The 18,885-nt window shown below is 49.6% G+C and overlaps 1 protein-coding gene across 1 annotated transcript in view; it reads right to left on the bottom strand.

The window, feature by feature from the left end:
- Positions 1-562: 562 nt before the first annotated feature.
- The window catches only part of ST8SIA2 (ST8 alpha-N-acetyl-neuraminide alpha-2,8-sialyltransferase 2), a 32,774-nt gene continuing 14,451 nt past the window's right edge, over positions 563-18,885 (bottom strand). Inside the window, exons 2-6 of the mRNA XM_054836752.1 lie at positions 18,200-18,262; positions 16,101-16,229; positions 15,312-15,569; positions 12,729-13,022; positions 563-3,039 (exon numbers count right to left, since the gene is read on the bottom strand). Of these exons, the coding sequence (XP_054692727.1) occupies positions 2,754-3,039; positions 12,729-13,022; positions 15,312-15,569; positions 16,101-16,229; positions 18,200-18,262 (1,030 nt within the window). The 3' untranslated portion in view covers positions 563-2,753. The remainder of the gene's footprint in view (positions 3,040-12,728; positions 13,023-15,311; positions 15,570-16,100; positions 16,230-18,199; positions 18,263-18,885) is intronic.

The following is an 18,885-nucleotide window of genomic DNA, read 5'->3' as shown; positions in this document are numbered from 1 at the left end:
TTTGTGCATATAAACTCAGCAGGGACCAGCCCACGTGGCAGTGAAGTGAAATGGGAGCTCAGCCATTGATTTCAATAGCTGCAGGGTCTTACTCTTGGTTTAATGCATTTTTAAAACAGTGGTGAGCAGGACCCATTCTGGGAACAGAAACATCACCAGCAATTTTATCCCCCTGAATAATTTGCCTATAACTTGCCTGTGCTTTGATCCAGAAGCTGCTTCAAGGGCACCAGAAATCCCTTCTCGCATCCCCTTTTCACTCCCCCAGCACACCCCGTTGTGCTGCTGTCAGATTCAGCTCAATAATCCCTGTAGGCAACAGCGAGGACGTGCTGGTGGCTTCTGCCGTCCCCTTCGCAGAGCACTGACACCCACCCCAGATGGGCAAATAAGCCCAGCGGGGGCTCCTTTACTGGCAGAGAAGGTTACAAGGCGTCCCCATCTAACTGGCATGGCATTTCGTGGTCTCGCCTCCCTTCTCACCCTTCTAGTCAATGAAAATAAAAAATAAAAATCAATGAAAATAAAAAAATAAAAATAAAAACCACGCACATTTGTTTCATTTCTTGTATTTTTATTTAAAAAGAAGGTTTGCTAACAGCAATCAGTACCGTGGCCCAGGCCCCTCAATACAAAGTTGGCTTTAGCAGTCCCTGTGGCTTAATCCCTAGTCTGGCCCTCCTCCGCGCTGGGGACAAACCAGGGAATTATCTGGCTTTAACAACCACTTCTGAATCACGGGAAGCTCCTCGGGATTGCAAACTACTTCCATCTTGCAGTTTTACTCTTTTTTTCTCCCCCTGTCTTGGGAAACCCCAACAGCTTAAGCTGAGGTTCGCAGCCAGGTTTAGCTTTATCGTGCAACTAAACTCAAGTAAAAATTAAACAAAAAAATTTCCATGTTTAAAAAAAAAATACATAAAAGAAATAATTTTCTGAAGTTGGAAAGAAACATCCCCTCGGTGGCAGATTAGCCCACGTTTATCCACGCTAATGTTGCTTAAACCTTAATCTTAGCATCTTCATCTGACACTAATTAGCAAGCTGGAGGCTCCTACAGGTACAGGAGCTTCTACGTCCCAAAACACGAAAGCGAGTTTTTCCTTTTACCGCTTGAAGCACTCAGTTTTTAAAGAGACAACATGAAGTATTTCAGCCCCAAACTGTACACTTTTTAACTCAAAGAAACCAGGGCAGTAGGAGGAGGCACAAAGGTGACGGAAGCCAGCCGTGAAAGCACTGCAGCCTCTGTAGCGTTATTTGCTCTCCCACAGATTAAACCCGAACTGCACTCACTGAACCCCAGACTCACCTGCATTTTGGCACCAAGCGCTACTTAGGAGACAAACAGAGTGGGTTATAGAAGCAGAAAATTAAGCAGGCTAATCAGACCAATCTAGTTGCTTCCCTCAAAAAACCCCCAAAATTTAGGAGAAAAGCAAACGTGGTTATAAAAATGTCTTTATATTTTGGGTTCTCTCTGAAAAAAAAGAATTGGCAAAGATTTGACATTCATCACTAGGCAAGCATCCCATCAAGATCCATCTGATACCCTATTGAACTGTTCAGAGTAAGAGCTAATCGGAGCTTGAAAGAAAGGAGAGAGCAGGACTTCAGGAATACAGCGCTGTATGCTGGTTCTTTGCGGAGAAAGTGAAAATAAATTATTTAGACTTGACAAAGTCCCTTGAAGTCCTGTGGTCTTTCTGCTTGGCTGGGTCTCAGGTCTATCACCAATATTTCAGCAGTTATATTTGGAGGGGAAGAGAAGGCAGGCTGCTTAGCAGGTAGCATTTGGGAATTAAGAGCTGGATGTACTTATGGTTTTCACGAGCACTGACAGATGTTGAGTGTCTTCCACTGTGGCACAGTAAAACACTTAATACTAATGGTGCCGGTTTGCGGCAGCAAACCTCCTTCCTGCCACGTTCCAGCATCTTTGCTCCTTAGGAAAGGAAGAGAAAATACATGCTCAGCATCCTCCTCACCGTCTGCCCAGCTCAATGCCCATGCCCCTGTTCTCTGGAGGCCCTCACATCTCCTCTCCAAGCAAATGTCACTGGGATCAGCTTAGCACAGCTCCCCACCACCTCCTGAAAATCAAGCTACAGCCCAGGAGGGTTGTCCCTTGCCTCTCCAAAGGCTGCGCTCAGCCCGGTGGTCCGTGTTTCGGATGGATCTGTGTGCAACTCTGCTGGGCACCGGTCCCTGCCGGGCAGGAGACGGGTCCTGCTCAGTGCCGCGGGCAGTCCCTCAGCTGTGAGAGCCGCCAACAAACCTTCCCTGCCCACCCCGCTCCCTGCCCCTTCCCCTCCCCGCCACGAGCACGGGGCCAAGAACATGCCTTGCTGCAGAGCGCCGGCGTCCTTGGCCAAACAAACTAACTACCAACCTCAGACCAGTCACGACAAACGGCTTAACGTTTACCCATCACCTAACATACCCTCAAAAACCAAGGCCACCTTCACACCTTTCGGACGTAGGTCGAACGCCCTTCCGAGCCCAGCAAGCCCACGGCAAGGGGTCTCGCCCAGGCCAGTCACGCCAGATGCTCCCGCATCTCTCCTGCCCCTTCCTTGGTGAACACCAAACAGTTATAATACTCAGGTCAATATATATAGGTACCATGTATATATATTTGTGTCGCTGTTCTGCGCGTTAACAAAGACAACCAACCCCACCAGGCGCCACTCGTCCTTTCCACCCCCTCCCCTTCCTCCCGTGGCTGTGCAGGAACGTGGCCGGGGACCAGCCTACGTGGCCCCGTCGCACTCCCCCACAGTCAGCTTCAAGGCTCCTTGCTGGTGCAGCGTCTTTAAGGCTTTGAACTCCAAGGGCATGGTGTGCGGGCTGGCCTGCGAGGTGTAGCCGTACTTCAGGCTGTCATAGTAGTGGTACTTGACCGGGTTCTGGTTCTGGTCCAGGGGAAAGGGCCAGAAGCCGTAGAGATAGATCTGGTTGCAGAAGCGAGTGGCTAAGGTGTACATGAGGAGGCCGGTGGTGGGTCGCTTGATGTGCACCTTGTTCGTTAGCCAGTACCTGCAAAGGGAGGGTAGAGGAAAGCGTGTTATCCCCCCCGCACACGAAGCTCGCGTCTCGCGCATTTTCTCTCCAGCCTCTGACTGAGATATACTGGTGATTCAAAGTGAGAGGTTTCTGACTAGCAGAAGAACTCTCCATGCCAAGAAAAAGCCTCTCTAGGGATTGCTTCATGAATAAGCATCCTCCTGCTCTCTGTCTGGCAGTTACATCACACTTGTTGCTATGGCATTGAAGCATCTCATGCCTCAGCAATCCTTTATGAAAAACAAATTGCTTGCAATGGTGGCCTTCAGTACTTCAGCCTACAATTAGCTTCCAATCAACCTGGGAGATCAATGCCACAGACCAAACCATCCACATGTCAAGTAGACTCCAGCAACCCCTCGAAGCAGACACACTCTCGCACACACAAGCTGATGATTTTCATTGATGAATAAAGATTTTTTATTCTGACAGTAAACACGACAGGGCTGTAAAAACGTTTGCCTTGGAATAAAGGGTCACCAGACTGAAAGAGTGAAAGCACACTGCTGTGTTCCCGTTACACCCGGCGATTGCTACTGCGATCCCGGACCAAAATAAATCACCACGCTCTGCAACATCGGTCCATGAGACGCACAACATGGCATACCGCAATATATAATAAGTGATACGGAGGTCAGCTGTGCTTGCTGCTGAAAAGTGCGTTAGTTTTTATGAGGGATGACAAAAAGAAAAGGGGAAGGAGGCCCCCCGTAGTGATACATGAGCAGAAATGGTATCAGCAGCTGTATTTTGGGCTGCTGATAAAAGTTACTGCAGCATCAACATCCTGTAAGAAGATGTTTCCAGTGTTTACTGCACAGGCAATTTATCTGGTTTGCTCAGCAGAAAAAAACACTGTCAGAGGAGCAAAATCAGAAAGAGAAAGGTCTGGAGGAGGTAGAAGATGTACCCCCCCAGGGTGCACTCCCTCCTCCCCAGCACGTCTGATGCCGTGCATCCTGCTGTGCCGCAGCCCATTCCAGCCCTTGGATTATTTAAAACAGGTATTTCAAAGGGCCTGGGTTCAGGTGAGCGACTGGCAGCGCTTTGGATAAAAAGCATGCGGAAGCGGAGCAGAGCACGTGGCATTTCTGTGCTCTCACCCAGAGGTTTGGGATCCTGAGCCGGGTCCCGCTGTCGCACGCGGAGCCACGGGAAGTGTCTTGCTCCTCATTCGCACATTCCACTGGGCTCCTGAGGGTCTGGTGCTCAGACAGCAGGAACCCTTGGGAGAGCTGAGCCTTAATCCTGCAAATTAGCTTTTCATGAAAACCATTAAAATTTAGCAACCAAGGCACAAAACGTACTAGCTTCTTCTCACTCAGATAAGAGAAAAAATTGACTTTTCTGGTGAATCAAATTCTGGAAGCAGAGTGACCACCTTGGTGTGTGCAGGAAGGGCACGGCAGGGTTTACTGGGGTTCCACACCCCAGGAGTGTCCAAGTGCAGCTTTAGCCAAGGACAAGTATGATGTTTTGGGGAGGTCCTCCTTACCCAACTCATCTCCTTGGCATCCAGAACAAAATAGGAGCAAGGAACTGGGGAAAGAACTGGTGAGAACCAGTACCTTAGAGGCAGAGCATCGGCATTTTCTGGGCTTGCCCAGCCCTACAGGTTGTGCTATGGGGACACATCAAAGTTTGCTGTGGTGCCAAGGCAATCTCCCACAGGTAGCCATAAAACAGACTCCTTGATTACTTCAAGGGTAAGCCCATCAGACCCCTGGCATGCGAGGAGAAATGGGAGGTTATCACAACCATTTAACTGTGAATTAGGGTATCCTTCATGCAGCAGGGAAACCACCTCAGAAGAACTGTCAAGTCACATCATGACTTGACAGGTTTTGGGGGAAGACACCACCAACTGGGTTTGTCCCGCAGTTGCTTTAGCCTTAAAACTCTCCTTTTATCAATTTACCAGCTGGAGCACAGAAAGATAGTGGTGACCTCCTGGCCTGCCCAAATATTAACTTTTGGGTTTTGCTAAGAGTCTGTAAAAACTGTATGAATGTACAACGACCTTGATAGCATGACAAAGTAACCTGTGCATGAAGGTGCAAGACATTAATGCAATCAGCAATGTTTTAAGCATATTAATGATGACAAAAATGACCTGGGTCAAACACAGATGCACCCTACAGAAGCACGCCATCCTCTGCAACCCAGCACGCACAAACAACCCGACCGAGACCAACAAGCATGTGCAATCAGTACCCAAAAGCAGCCCTACCAAAACCAACCCGGCGTGTCCACCTCAGCACAGGCAGCTCATGAGCACTCACTCAAAAATATTGGAGTACAGAACAAAGACAATCCAGTTTCTTACAATAAAAATTAAAAACCTGGCTCTTTTATCCATATTTCCTTCTATTGCGGGCACAACATTGGGAAAATGAGAAGGTTGACAAACCTGGCTCCTACGGCACCATAAATTGTCGCTGCTGGACGCAGGTTTGGGAGGGGGTGATGGACTCCAGGCTGTCCCAGCACACCCACACAGATGACACAGGTAATATATAACGCCCAAACTATAACACAGGCTGTGCCACAGCACTTGCAATTTGTTTCCTGGACAGTGACGGTGGGAATCCTCCGGTGAGGTCTGGGGAATACTTTTTAAAGACTGGTTTGTGATGGGAGTGTGGGGGATATGCAGGAAGATCTCCCTTTTATCTCTCCACCACTGGTCAACTGAGACAGTGGATGCATTCCTGGTGCAGAAGAGAACAGCTGGGGATGGAAATAAAACCTAATTAATTCTGTAAATCCAAATGAGGTTGTCTGGGCGCACATGGGACGCTGTGTCAACAGCGCACCTTTAATATGTGAGGTCCGGGATTTTAATTAGGAGGAAAGATAATCTTGAAGCAGGCAGTAATTATTTTTCAAATTGGCTACACCAATCACCATAACTATTAACTACAACATTTTATGGAAAGCGACAGCAATTAAAAGAGAGGAACGAAGAGCAGTCCTGAAACCCAATACCTCCTTTCTCAGAGCCGTTCTCACAGCATGGACCTCCTTCAAAAGCTGGTGCTGTGTCATTTCTGTAAATAAACCCTCAGGGGTGGAAGCAGCTACAGAGACAGGCTGGTGCCTGAGCGGGATGCAGCTACGAACAGGAACCATGATGCTGTCAGGCAAAAATTGTCCGAGACAGCTCTTGTTTTGGACCATGATAGTGACAGATGGAAAATGCCATCGGATCTTCAAGGCCATCTTTTGTAAGGACGCAGCCTAGACACAAGCCCGAGCACCTACTGGAACTAACACTTGATGGTAGCCAAGGACAGAGGCTTCAGAGAGTCTCGTGCTAGTTGGTATGTGGTTGTGGTTGCTCCTCAGCAACACCAATTTCCCAAAAGGTTTCCAAGAAACTTAAGAGGTCTCCTAAGCAGAACTGCATAGCACTGCTGCGGCTGCCTCGCCATCGGTGTACGCCTCCTGCGAGGGGGCTGCACGGCAGCCACAGGGGAAATGACTGCTGTATTCGGACTTTAAAGCCCAGTGGGAATCCTTCCGGAGACAAAACGCTCTGAAACTGGCCCTAGGAAGCCGCAGCTCCCACCTGAGCCAGGGAAGGTGGCAGCCTCCGCATCGCACATCTGGAGCATGCAGCCCACAACGCTGACAGCGCTCATCCTCCTCCAGCATCACCGAATTCGGGGAGCAGAGCCTGGCCTTGATTTGGGCTGAAACACTGAGTGCAAAACTGCTCTCTGCAAGCAGTGTTCCAGGACTGCTAGTGAGGGCAGGGTCCTGCTCTGTGCTTACCCATCACCTCCTGATGCGTCTAAGAAAACCCTAAGGTCACTTGTACCCTCCAGGTAAGGGTTAACCTGCAGAATAAAATGAACAGAAAATCCATCGCCCTGATGAAATGAATAAAAGAAACCCAGGTCAATAAAGAAATCAAGTTTCACCAGTATCAGCTGCATTATTTAGTGATACAAATCAGAATAGCTGAAATAATGCAATTTCAGACCCTTTTAAAACAGCTTATTCATGAAAGTGCGATACAAACACAAGCTGTTGCGGAGGTGCTAGTCCTCGACTGTCAGAAGCACATTATCAGTCTGCCACACACATCGTGCTCCCATTACTACTCATGAAAAACCAGCTACAGATAATCAGAGCGAGTGCCCTGAGGATGCTCCGCACTCCTGGTGGTGCAGGCGAGGACAGGACCTGGCAGGGCACAGCACGTATCCTGGCTGCTGGGTGGATGGAGATGAAGTGCTGGAGCCCAGGGAACAACCACTATACCCCATCCAGCTTCTCCCAGCCCTTTTCTGTCCACGTATCCAGTCCCCTCTGTCACCTCCACCAAAATAGCCGAGAGCCACAGGCAGTGATGAAGTCTGTGCTGGACGGGTAGGAAGGCAGGTCCCCATCGAGATTCATGCTAACGCAGACTCCAAAAGATGGATCTGGAGTCAGAGTTGGGCTTTATCCCAAAGCTGGGCAAAGCCCAAACACCAAATCAAGCCTCTATACTCAGACTAGATCTGTACCGTGTGGCTTAGGTCTGGTTTTAGTGACTTGGCACAAGCAAATCAATGCTGAGCCACGGATAAATAGCTATTTTCTCATCCAGGTCTTGAGCTCTGCAGTGCCTTTTCAAACAGACATGGTACTCAACACCCACAAGTTAAACCATTTCCAAACAGACAGAAGAGGAGGATAGTAATTGGCAAGAGGATTACTCTATTTCTTTCCCCTTTCCTTCCTGTGCCCCTCCCCTTCTTTTGACAAAGAAAAACCTAAATCTTCTTCCTGATTAACTGGAACAAATTAACTGTCTTGGGGTCCCAGTGCAGACACGCCACAGCTCGGACACGAAGTGCCTCATTTGCTCAAGTGCAGAGGGGTGGGAATAATTGCTCGCACAAAGATTTATTTGTGGGATGTCCACTGATCCCACTCACCCATTGTTTTGCTGGGCATTTGCAGCCCCCCCATATCCTACCCCAACCACACATTTGTGAACAGCTATTTTTTTCTCACCTACAGACTTTGGTCATCTTCATCCCTCACCTGAGCACAGGACCACTGTCCTTAAACCATCTGTGGGACCAGAGAGGAAGGGCTTTAAGGCACAAGTCCCTGGGGGCAGGTAATTCAGAGGAGCTCCTGTGAGCGTAAGGACCATATGGGAAGAACCGTGAAGGAGCTTGTTTAGAAACCTCACAACTGGGTGACACTGGCTAATCAACAGCAGAACCGATCTCAAGACAGAGGGTGAAAAGATGAGCTGGGAGGGCTGTAAGAGGGAAAAGCGGCAGCTTAGGGTTGATGTGTTAGAGAGAAGGGGAGTCCGCAGAGGGATGCAAAAGAGCGAGGTGATGCGATCAAAGCAACAGGTTAGGAGAATGCTCTGCACACGTGTGTCCTGCATGGCTACCAGCAAGGCAAGACTGTTGGGAAGGATGTGGCATAATCAGGACACGAGGCGAGGGGGGACCAGGGGAAGGTTTCCACCTGACGGATGGGAAAGGCAGTGGCTGAGCAGCATTGCACTAAAAATAGCCAAGGCTTAGACGTCGTTTGGGCGTGAGGACCCAGGGAGACCTATGAGGCAAAGATGAATCCACCTTATGCCCCACCAGGTTGCACCTCTGAGGACACGTGGCAGAGCTGCACTATGCAAGCTACGGACCCTGAGCAAGGCGATCGCTGTCATGAAGAGCGCACGCGAGCTGTCACAGCTATTTGGATCTTAAACCTAATGGGACACCTAGCCAAGGAGCTGGAAAATTTATTGATTTTTTTTTTTTCTTTCAAGAAGCTCTTCAGCAAAATCTTATGGGATTAGCATTGGTTACTGCCAAGAGACCCTCGTGATGGACGCCGTGAGAAATGCTAGACTAGATTATACAAGGCAAACTGAAACGTGTCCATGAATTCTCTGCAAGCAGTGATAGTCAGACCTCCAGACACAATTATTTTCCCCCGCTTCCTGCATTTCATGTTCTTTTTTCTGACAAAAGCTGGTTGGCAATAGGGATTACAAGGCTTTTTGGAGACACTAACAGATGACTTATAAGGGGCTTGCTTGCTTCCCAGCCAGGAGATGAGCACTGCTCTCGCCAGATGAATTGCTCAGGAGACATTTTAGAGAATCGCTCCAAAGTGAGACATGCATCCCCAAAACGCATGGCACCGTCGCCGCGGGCTGGCTCCCTGCCACGGCACAGCTTTCCTCCTCAGCCTTAGGTAGTGACTCGGCTTCCTTCTGAGCTCCTCCATCGAAACGCTGATGGCTCTCTCCCCTCCTGGAGTGAAGATGGGGAGTTTAACCGTGTAAGAAAAGCCTCTGTCCTATTGCAGAGATTATCCAGAATCATCAACACAAAAAGCTATCAGCAAACATTTAAGGCACCCTCACAGCTTGGAAGGTGATATCTCAAATGATGCTGCTAAGGACAACAAAACCAAATGCTTTTTACTTATCTTAGCAACGCACAAATGCCCCAAATGCACTGAAAATTATAGGAAAAAATGCTCAATTGCCACTGAAATGCATTCTGGTCTGGGGGAAAGCAGAGCAGGACGATATATACTGCAGTTCAAGGAGGAGTCAAGAACTCACAAATGTATTCTGCTGGAAGCAAAGGAAGAAGAGAAAAGGTAAAGCTTTTGTAGCCAAATTGAAGTTGGCTGAGATAACATTAGTCTTTGTAGCAAGTGCTGTTCCTTGGAAGAAAAAAAAAAAAGAAAGAAAAGAGTGTGTTGGCTGAAAGACTTCCCCCATTTCTTTGTGATTTCCAAATCAACTTAGGATAGATTATAAAGGGTAGCTTTATTCAGCAAAGGAGAAGACAGGACATCTCTGCAACTGCATCCCACTGTAGCACAGAGGGATGTTCTGTGGGGCTTTGTGGATTATTGATTCTCTCTGCCACACAACTTGTTTCACAAATCTCAGATCTGTCAAAGAAAAGCGTAATGCTACGAACCAGTATGTTCCTCAGAGAGAGCCAGAGGAAGTTGCTGGAGACCATATCCCTCTAACAGCAAGGAGCTCATAAGCAAAAAATATATGATGATCTTAAGTATTAGACAGTATCACAGAAGATTAATATGTAAAATCCTTGTGATTCTGGTCAGTTTGACCTGAGGAAAGACTCCTTCATCCCACACTACATCATATCAATTACCCTGGGCAGATGGTCAGGACAACCCTATAGGTACTTGAAAGACTGCCTATATAACACCAAGAGCATCAGCACACCCCTGTCCTCAGCTGTGGCCAGTTCATTCAATACTGCCTGAATCACTCTTAAATCCATCCAAGTCCAAGTGTGAGCAGGCTGCACCGAGGAAAGGGTTAACGTTGACTCTGGCCTTCCCCCAGAACAGCGCAGCCCTTGGCCCCCCAGCCCCGATGGTCCCTCTGCACAGCTCCTCGTCGGGCCACAACACACTGGTTAGGTGTTAAAGTCCTCCCATCAGTTCTAGCTAGCTGAGGGGCCTGCAGTTTTAATTATATTAATTGTTAATTAGCAGGCATCCTTGTTTTCCTGCTGATAAGTGTGAAAGCAGGAGGGCAGGCCAGGCAGCAGCTTCCTTGGCTTAGAGGGCAACCGCCGACGAGGATTAACACTGGCTTCTGCAGTTATAATTAAATTAGTGCTGCCTCAGTGCAGCCATGACCCACCTTTCTTCACTGCCCCACAGCACAGTGACCAGCCCAAAGGACAGGACTGAGGTCTTGGCTGTAGCTCAGACCAGGTACTTAGAGCCTGTCATCATCAGCAGCCAGTGTCCGACCACGTGCTGGTCCCATATCCACCCATATCCACCCCAGACAGCCACCAACACTGGCTACTTCACTCACTGGTCTGACTGGTCCCATCCCTCTGAGCCGCAGCAGGTTTTCAGAAGCCCAAACCCATGTTCCTTGCATGGAGCCCCATAAAAACCCATAGGAACACTAACACATGCAAAAGAAAGACACTACTCCAAGCCATGGAGGAGAGGGATGCATCGCTCCATGCACTGAGAGACAGCGCTGAACCCCTGGACTTGTCCCAAAATCCCTGCATCCCCTCAGCCAGGCAGGACCCGCCAGCCACCGGTGATGGCTCCAACGCTGCTCTGTGGGAGATGCAGAAGGACAACCAGAGTGCCAACCACTGGCTGGACCGCAGCATGGGAGAGCCAGGAAGGTGCCACAACTTGGAAGATAAGCTCAGCAGCAGAGCTTATTGAGGCATCCTCCTCTTCTCCCACGGGAAAGCGATGCCCAGCCCTTGCCAACTCCTCCACAAAGCTTCCTATGGGAAGTTTCTGGCACCAGGAATGGTTGCCAGCACAGGATTAGCAGCCTGTTGATTTAAAGGGCTTATTACAGGAGCTTAATTCTATTTTGACAGATGAAAGTAAGTCAATTACAGCTCGAAATAGCTCAGAATTTGGGTTGTGGGGTTTTTTTCTTCCTCTCCTCCCTTTCTGTGAGTTGCGGTATCGTTTCCTTCCCTTTTGTTACCTCAAAGCCAGTGTTTTCTATAAGATGCCTCTCCGGCCCAGGGAAGCCTCAAAACCAGGCGCTTGGGACAGACGTGGTTCTTTTGGCACCATGGCACCAGAGCCTCCGCTCCTGCCTGGGCTGTCCCCAGAGCCTCCCTTCACACCCCTCCTCTCTGGAGCACCACCCAGCATGGACCAACTGACTGGAGGGGCTCAAGCTCAGAGGTGGGTTGGGGAAGAAGTGTTCAAAGGGATCAAGAAATATTAATGCCACGGCGTAGAGGTGGGAGCACCAGCTGCACAAGTGAATTCCCACCCCAAAAGAGCAACAGGGTCTAGATCAGAGAGGGCAGCCACTGCCACTAAAACATCTCCAGCATAAGCCACCACCTACCTAGACTCCCTAAATGCCTAATGAATCACAACTCTCACCAGAGAAATAAAGCAAGAGAGTCTACCCTATTACCAGGCATTTATATGTCCAAGTCTCACCCTGGAGCTCTCTTTCTTTAATAGACCTCCCATCCCCACCACACCTGTGTGTCCCACACACCTGGTTGCAATGAGAGAGCAGAAAGACCCCTTCCTTCCCTCCCAGTAAGTCCGTTCACCCCAACCTGGCCCTATTTATCTGACCAGCAGGACCAGACCATGTCAGTCCCTTCCCTGGGCTGGTCATTTAAGATGAGCAGTGCAATTAGCACCATTAGAGGAGCATGCAGGCTACTTCTGAACAGCCCTCGGTCCTCTGCCGAGCCCATCATGGCTGCCATGAGCAGCGTGACCTGAGGAGCTGTGCAAGACTTACACATGCCACTTAAGCACAAAGTGACAAACCTTGTCACTAGCTCTGCAAACCACAACACACACGCGCTCCCTCCAAGGACAGCTCTAACTGCAGGTTGGGGAGTTACTGTGGTGACAACCAGCAAAGCGCCAGAAGACTTAGGCTCGCTATATTGCATGGCTAAAAGACCTCACGCTCAATAGAGCAGAGTGGGGAGATCCTACTTGCAAGGCAGTCTCCAGTTCTCATCTAGGGACCAGCCACCACCCATGGAGTTCTCCTCATGGTCTACAGAAAGAAACAGCTCATGCTGTTTGCCTCCAGCACAAACCCATTGATTGCTCTCCAGCTCAGGAGGATCATGAAATCCTGGCTCCGAGCACACCAGAAACGTTCTCACCCTCGGACAGCATGCAGCAGGCGCAGCGAGGGGTAGGCAGTCCTGACGTTGATGTGGTGCTTCAGGATGAGCTCGTTCACCCACTCCACTCGTTCCTTGCCCCCCTTGGCCATGAACGCCGGGATCCAGAGGATGCTGCCGTTGAGGCTGTGGAGGCGTTGCAGCAGCTTCTCCCTCCAAGTCTCATTCACCAGGTCCTCGAAGGCCCGCTGGATGACCGAGGGGTTCATAGTCACCAGGTCTGTCTTCATGCCCACGTCCTGCGAGTACTCCTGGACAGGGGCCAGATTGCACCTGCGAGGGGAAACACCAAACAGCCCTTTACAATGGACGCGAGAGAGGGCAGTGACAAACACGAGGGGTGTTTGATGTCAAAAGCCAGGGCCAGTGACAGATGTGCCTGTTCACCCTTGCTTTTGGGGGGAGGAGGAGGAGGAGGGAGAACAAGTCTCTGCAATAAATTAGAGAAGCTCTGACCTGAACCATCTTAATATGAGGTCATCATTCCTCAGCATGCCGGCATGTGCATGCATATTCCTCTGGGGCGATGCTAATGACAGACTTAACTTTGGCGGCTGGTGGGTGGGTTTGTACGGATCGGTATCTCCTCTGGTGCAGTTCAAAAATAACACATAGCAACAAACCTCCTATCTTTGTTGCCACAGCAGATTTGAAATGAAACGGCCTTTCCCACGCAACGAAAGCACTCGCCTCTTAATTCTAGCCTTCCTGGGGTAGTATTATCCCAAGTCCCTTTTCTCCTCCTGGTGAGTCTCTGCTAACAGCAGTCCTGGTGGCACCGGCTGCGATAATGACACCAGCGGGAGGTGGATGCCAGGACATGGTCTCCACAGGGTTTGGCTGTCTGGAAGCTGTGACCTTCAAAAACCATCTCTTTCTGGAGTATTAATTGGTGCCTCCTCTGAGGCTATGCACGTGGATACAGGCACACACGGTCCCCCGGGAACTCTCTGCCGGCTCCCGTGCCATGAGCTCCCGTGGCACGCCAGGGATGAAGGCTGCCAACAAATCACCCTCATTATACGGTGGTTTCCTATAGCACCTCGAGGGGGGATCTGCAGCCATTAAGCCGTGGCCGTGCCATGCCCATGGCACTGGGTAAATGCACTGGGGACCAGCTGATGGGGCGATGCAGAGACATGCTCCCCCAGCGTGGTGAACACCAGAAGCTACCCGTGTGTTTGCACTGTGTGCTCTCCTGCAGCGTTTCACAGTGAAGTTACAGTATTTAACGAGCAGGAATTGCATCCTAACCATCTGCCTTGATAATCAGCCATTATTACTGTTTTCCCTACTTTACAGATGGGGAGACTAAGGGAATGGCGTAAAGAAAATCCAGCTATTGGCACATGGGGCCCTTCTGATCCACTCGCTGAAAATACACATTGGATCTGAAGAGCAAAGCTGTATCTTGGACACAGAGCCCACCGCTGGTCATTGCCAACCCTGCTGCAAAGGCTGCCTGGATGGAGCAAACCTTCCTCAGGAAGATGCAGGTTCAAGGGGTGGCACAGATAACCTATGGTGGGAAGAGCACGTCCATACCAGACCTGCACTAGCATACATGGCTGGGGAGAAGCTGCACAAAATCCCAATCTTCACACCCAGGAAAGCTTTTCTCCTGCAATTTTGCTGCTTGACATGAAAGCGCTTCCCTAAACTCTGCCACAAGTGCACTAAGCAATTTTTCCCTTTGCTTACTCTGGTTACACTTAAGGATGGAAATGATAACACCCTGTCCCCTGTGGACAGGACAAAGCTGCTAGCAGCCGGGCAGGCTGGAGCGGCCAGGCTTGAGCGGAGGGCAGAGGTGACATTATCCTTGCTCTCGCGTCACGCTGGGGACCGCCTCTGTGAGCCGCTGATGGATTGGGCTGTCTTCATAATAGACTCACCAGAAAGCAAATGTCTGCACATACATAAATCATCAGCGGACTCCTACAGCCCCTCAGCTAACAGATGTGCATGGGTGTTGGCGAAGGGAGGGCAGGTGCGCTCCTCCTCTCCACTTCAAGCATCTTCTGTGGCAAATTTGGTGCGTGTCCCAGTGGAGCTCAGGATCTGCCGCTGCAGGTCCATGGGGCAGTGCATCAGTACTGGGGACGGAGTGGTCACAGGTGAGCGTCAGAAAAGATGTTGCACAAGTGTAGTGCCAGGGCACCAAAAGGTGCACCCAGTGCTTGAGGGCAGAAGGGATTTGGGGAAGAATTGAGCTTGTGTTCATGGGAGAGTCCAGGACAGGATTCATTTGCAGGAGGGCAAGCATATGGGAAAAGAGGAGGGAGTGCTTGGGACTGGGGGTGCTGGGGGTCAGTGGTGCCCTGGGGGGTTAACGGTGCACCGCGAGAAGGCACAGGGTGCATTTGCAAGGACACTGGGGGAGCACTTGGTGGTGGGCAGAAGAGTTCGCAGCAGGACATTTGCATCGGTGAACTCTACGCACGCACACAGGGCTGCAAGGCTGCGCTGCACCATGTGCATCAGGACTCCGGCCCCTTTCCACAGCTCCAAAACCCCTCGACACCCCCCGGCCCCATCGTGTGGCAGGGTGTGGGCCCCTACCTTATCACGAAGCTGTGCGCATCAATCTCGGGGCCGCAGCCGCTGCTGAGCAGGACCCCCGAGTTGCCCACGATGGCACAGGTGGGAAACTGCTTGCCCTTGAGGGGCGAGGTGCGGGGAAGCAGCTCATACAGGTTCTGCGAGACGTTCATGGTGCTGTCCCTGTCAAAGACGTAGTGGATGATGTCCCCTGGCTTCAGCGTCCCCTTCAGCACTGAAATGTCCTTCTCTGCATCCAGGAACTTCAAGATCTGTTTCCTGAAGACAGGGATGAAAAAAGCCCCATCAGGTGAGGTACAGAGATAACTTGGGTCACACATAAGACAAACTCTTGCCTCCTGGCTGCCCTCGCTCTGTGGCCAGTCCAGCTGACTGATGCTCTCCAGGAAGAGCTCACAAATGGCTATCTCCATCTTAACGCCTGCTCCTTCTCCACCCATCCCTTCCCGGGGCAGGCTAGTATGGTGAGCCAACCATCAGTGGGGGGGTCTCTGCATTCACCCCGGGAAGGTTTCCTTCTCCCCTCCATGACCCACCACCAGCACACGCTAATTCCACTTGCCATGGAAAATGGAGGCTCAAGTGCTCCTTGTTTTGTTGTTGCAAGGCCAGCCGGTTCAGCTGGGAATTCATTTCCAAGTGATCGCTTACAGATATGAAGCCTAGCTCAGCAGGAGATAAGCCTTTTATTTCTTCCTCTACTTCTTTAGATGATATAGAGAGGCAATTTGCCAGCTTGCACTGGAGAGGACCAAATCTGTCTCTTGTCCTATAGGTAATTACCAGTACCTGATCTTCAAAGAGAGTGTCTGGTTGTGTCTCCATTTGGATGAGGCTGGTTTAATGTTGTGCTTAATGCTTTCATTACTTCTGTCAACAACAGCTGGAGACGAAGAGTCATTTATTACTACTTCAGCTCTAGAGAAAAGAAAGAGAGGGAGAGGGAGAGAGACAGGATCCGTTAGCATCCCAATGGCACTTCTAATCACTGTCTTCGGCTCTGGCTGCTCGAATTCAAACTTCATCAGAAAAGCAAAATTGTAGTTATTAGCTAAACGAGAACTGAAAGCCTGTTTGTATTCTGCTACACCCAAGCAGACAGACACAAATCCTTAAATACCTGCTCGCTTACACGAACACAGACTTACAGCCAGGCACAGCTCTACAGAAGACACAACCGTACACATCTAGCTGTTAAAATGCATGCACATGAAACCACAAGCAGGCGCTGCAAAGACAGGCTGGCAGACACACTTGCAGACAAGACACCCCAGAGCAGCCCCAGGGAACTCCCAAAATTCACCAAGACGTCTCCTACGCTGGCAGCTGAGGTTGCCGGGCTGCTGCGTCGTGGTCGCACATGAGCACCCCAAAGTGGAGCCAGCTCAGCTCCTGCAGCGGGTTAAAATCCTCATCAGAGAAGTGCAACCTTCACCCAAAGGAGAAATTAATTTGGCTGAGCTGCTGGGTGCTGCTTGTGAGACTGGGCTACGAGCACCCGTACCGAACACAGGGAGGCTGGCTCGCTTGTAACTTTTCCCCTTGTTAGAAGACAGCACGAGGATTTCAGCATCCATATCGCCTGCTCCAGACCCAGAAATGAGCAGGGAGACGGGCATCAGCCTGATGCTGCAGTTTGGAGATGATCACTGGGAGACCCCAGCTTTTAATCCCTGCTCTAAGAAGCAAATCAGCCCAGCACTTCAGTGCCATTTACATCAAATGGCATGAATTAAGGGAGCCTCTGAATATTTGATTCCAGCCAGCGGCCCTCCAAAGAGAATACCCAAGCATCTCATCAAGAAGCTGTGCGTGTGTCTGCAGCCCCAAAAAACCCTTCACACTTCAGAGCACTCTGAAAAGTACACAGCCAAAGCACTCACTATCAGCTAAAGGGAATCTCCTTCTCCTGTGCAAAGGGCTTTTTCCAGCTAGGAAATGGTTTGTAAATAAATACATTTATAAAAAGCATGTAAACCCCAAGGAGGGAGAAGAGTGAGAGATGGGCCAGAGCTGGCAGCCCGGGCTCCCGGACAATATCCAGCTCCCAGGAGCACATCTCCAGCCCAGGGAAGGAGCTCCCGAGGACGCACTGTGGCTCGCACTATGCAATGTTTCAGAAAGGCAAAGAAACATGTTTATAAATGCTGGCTGCCAGTGTCCTTGTGTGTTTGTACAGTACTTCTCCAGAGGCTTTGTTCGCATCTTGCATTTTGCCACATCACCTCGCGTCTTGCAAAGCTTACTTATAAGGTGTCAAAAGTCATAAACGAAACAGGGTAAAGAAATTTTGTAAATAACTGTGATTTTTTTTTTTGGATTTGTCCATTTTCTGTGTATTGATCATGGGTGGTGACATCATCACAGAATGATATCGCTCTCTCTTTCTTGTGTGATGTCACTAAGCTTTGCAACTGTGTTACTTGGTAATGCTGGGCTGACACGAAATCATTGTAAAAATAACACAGAGAGACACTGAATGTAGCTGCGATGCCACGAAATGACTCTGCAATGGAGCGACATTACTGAAGTGCATTACGATGAAACCGAATGAAGTTCTGATGTCAAAGACAGTGATCTCTCTTCCAATAGCACGTAGTAAAACTATGAAAATGGCAACTCTATCACTGACTTATTTTCACAATAAGTAACTCTCTCTTTCTCATTCTCTCAATCACCGCAACTTGCAGATCCTTGGTTATTTGCAAATGATTATTGCACTGAGCTGGGGGATGAAGGGGGAGAAACGATTAAGAAAATGCAAAGCAGAAGTGAAAAGAAACAGATACATTTGCTAAATAAGAACAGCACTATCCAGTGAAGAGGAGAAGCAGATTAATAGCTGCCTTACAGCAAAAACAAATGAACACAAAATCTAATTTACAAACCTATTAGATTTGCTATGTAAGCTGTTCACAGCTGATCTGATTGTACCTCTGCCTCCAGAACTCCTGCAAGACAAAGGAAATGCATTATTTATAAACCCAGCTCCTCTTTGCCAAGCATTGTTCAACAGTTAAGAGATCCTGCTCTGAAGGGCTCCAAACGGAGATGCTGCTGCACCGTTCACACCCCACCCCATCCAGAAGGGAGATGTCCTGATGGACAGCCCAGCAAAGGGCTTTTCACATCCATCGTCATCGCTGCCCTACTGTGACTGTAAAAACATTCCAGCAAAAAAGCTCCTAACCAACCAAATTAATAATACCCGTGCAATCTAACCAGCCATCAAAGACATCTGGTCTCCATCATCAAAGCAGCATGCAGCCTACAGGTTGCATTAAATACATTTCTACTTTTTTTTTTACGAGTCAGGTATTAGCAGTGCACAGAGAAGGTCTCCTCCATCTCCAGGTTGCCAAGGGACTTTCCCTGTCCTTTTCAGGTGGGGACCGAGCTGAATGATCTGGACAGGATTCCCATCACTGTCTTTATCTTGAGCTTTCAGCTGAGACTACCCAACATCTCCATTTTATCCAGACCGAACCACCAGACTCCCGGATGACTTTTGGAGACCTCATCCTCACAGTGCGCCTTCTCCCAGCTCCCAGTGACCCAGGCCAGACGCAGGGCC

This window comes from Grus americana, chromosome 10, assembly GCF_028858705.1.
Source record: "Grus americana isolate bGruAme1 chromosome 10, bGruAme1.mat, whole genome shotgun sequence".
Lineage (NCBI taxonomy): Eukaryota > Metazoa > Chordata > Aves > Gruiformes > Gruidae > Grus > Grus americana.
Note: the sequence above shows the minus strand (reverse complement) of the source record. Positions and strands in the feature narration are given on the sequence as shown.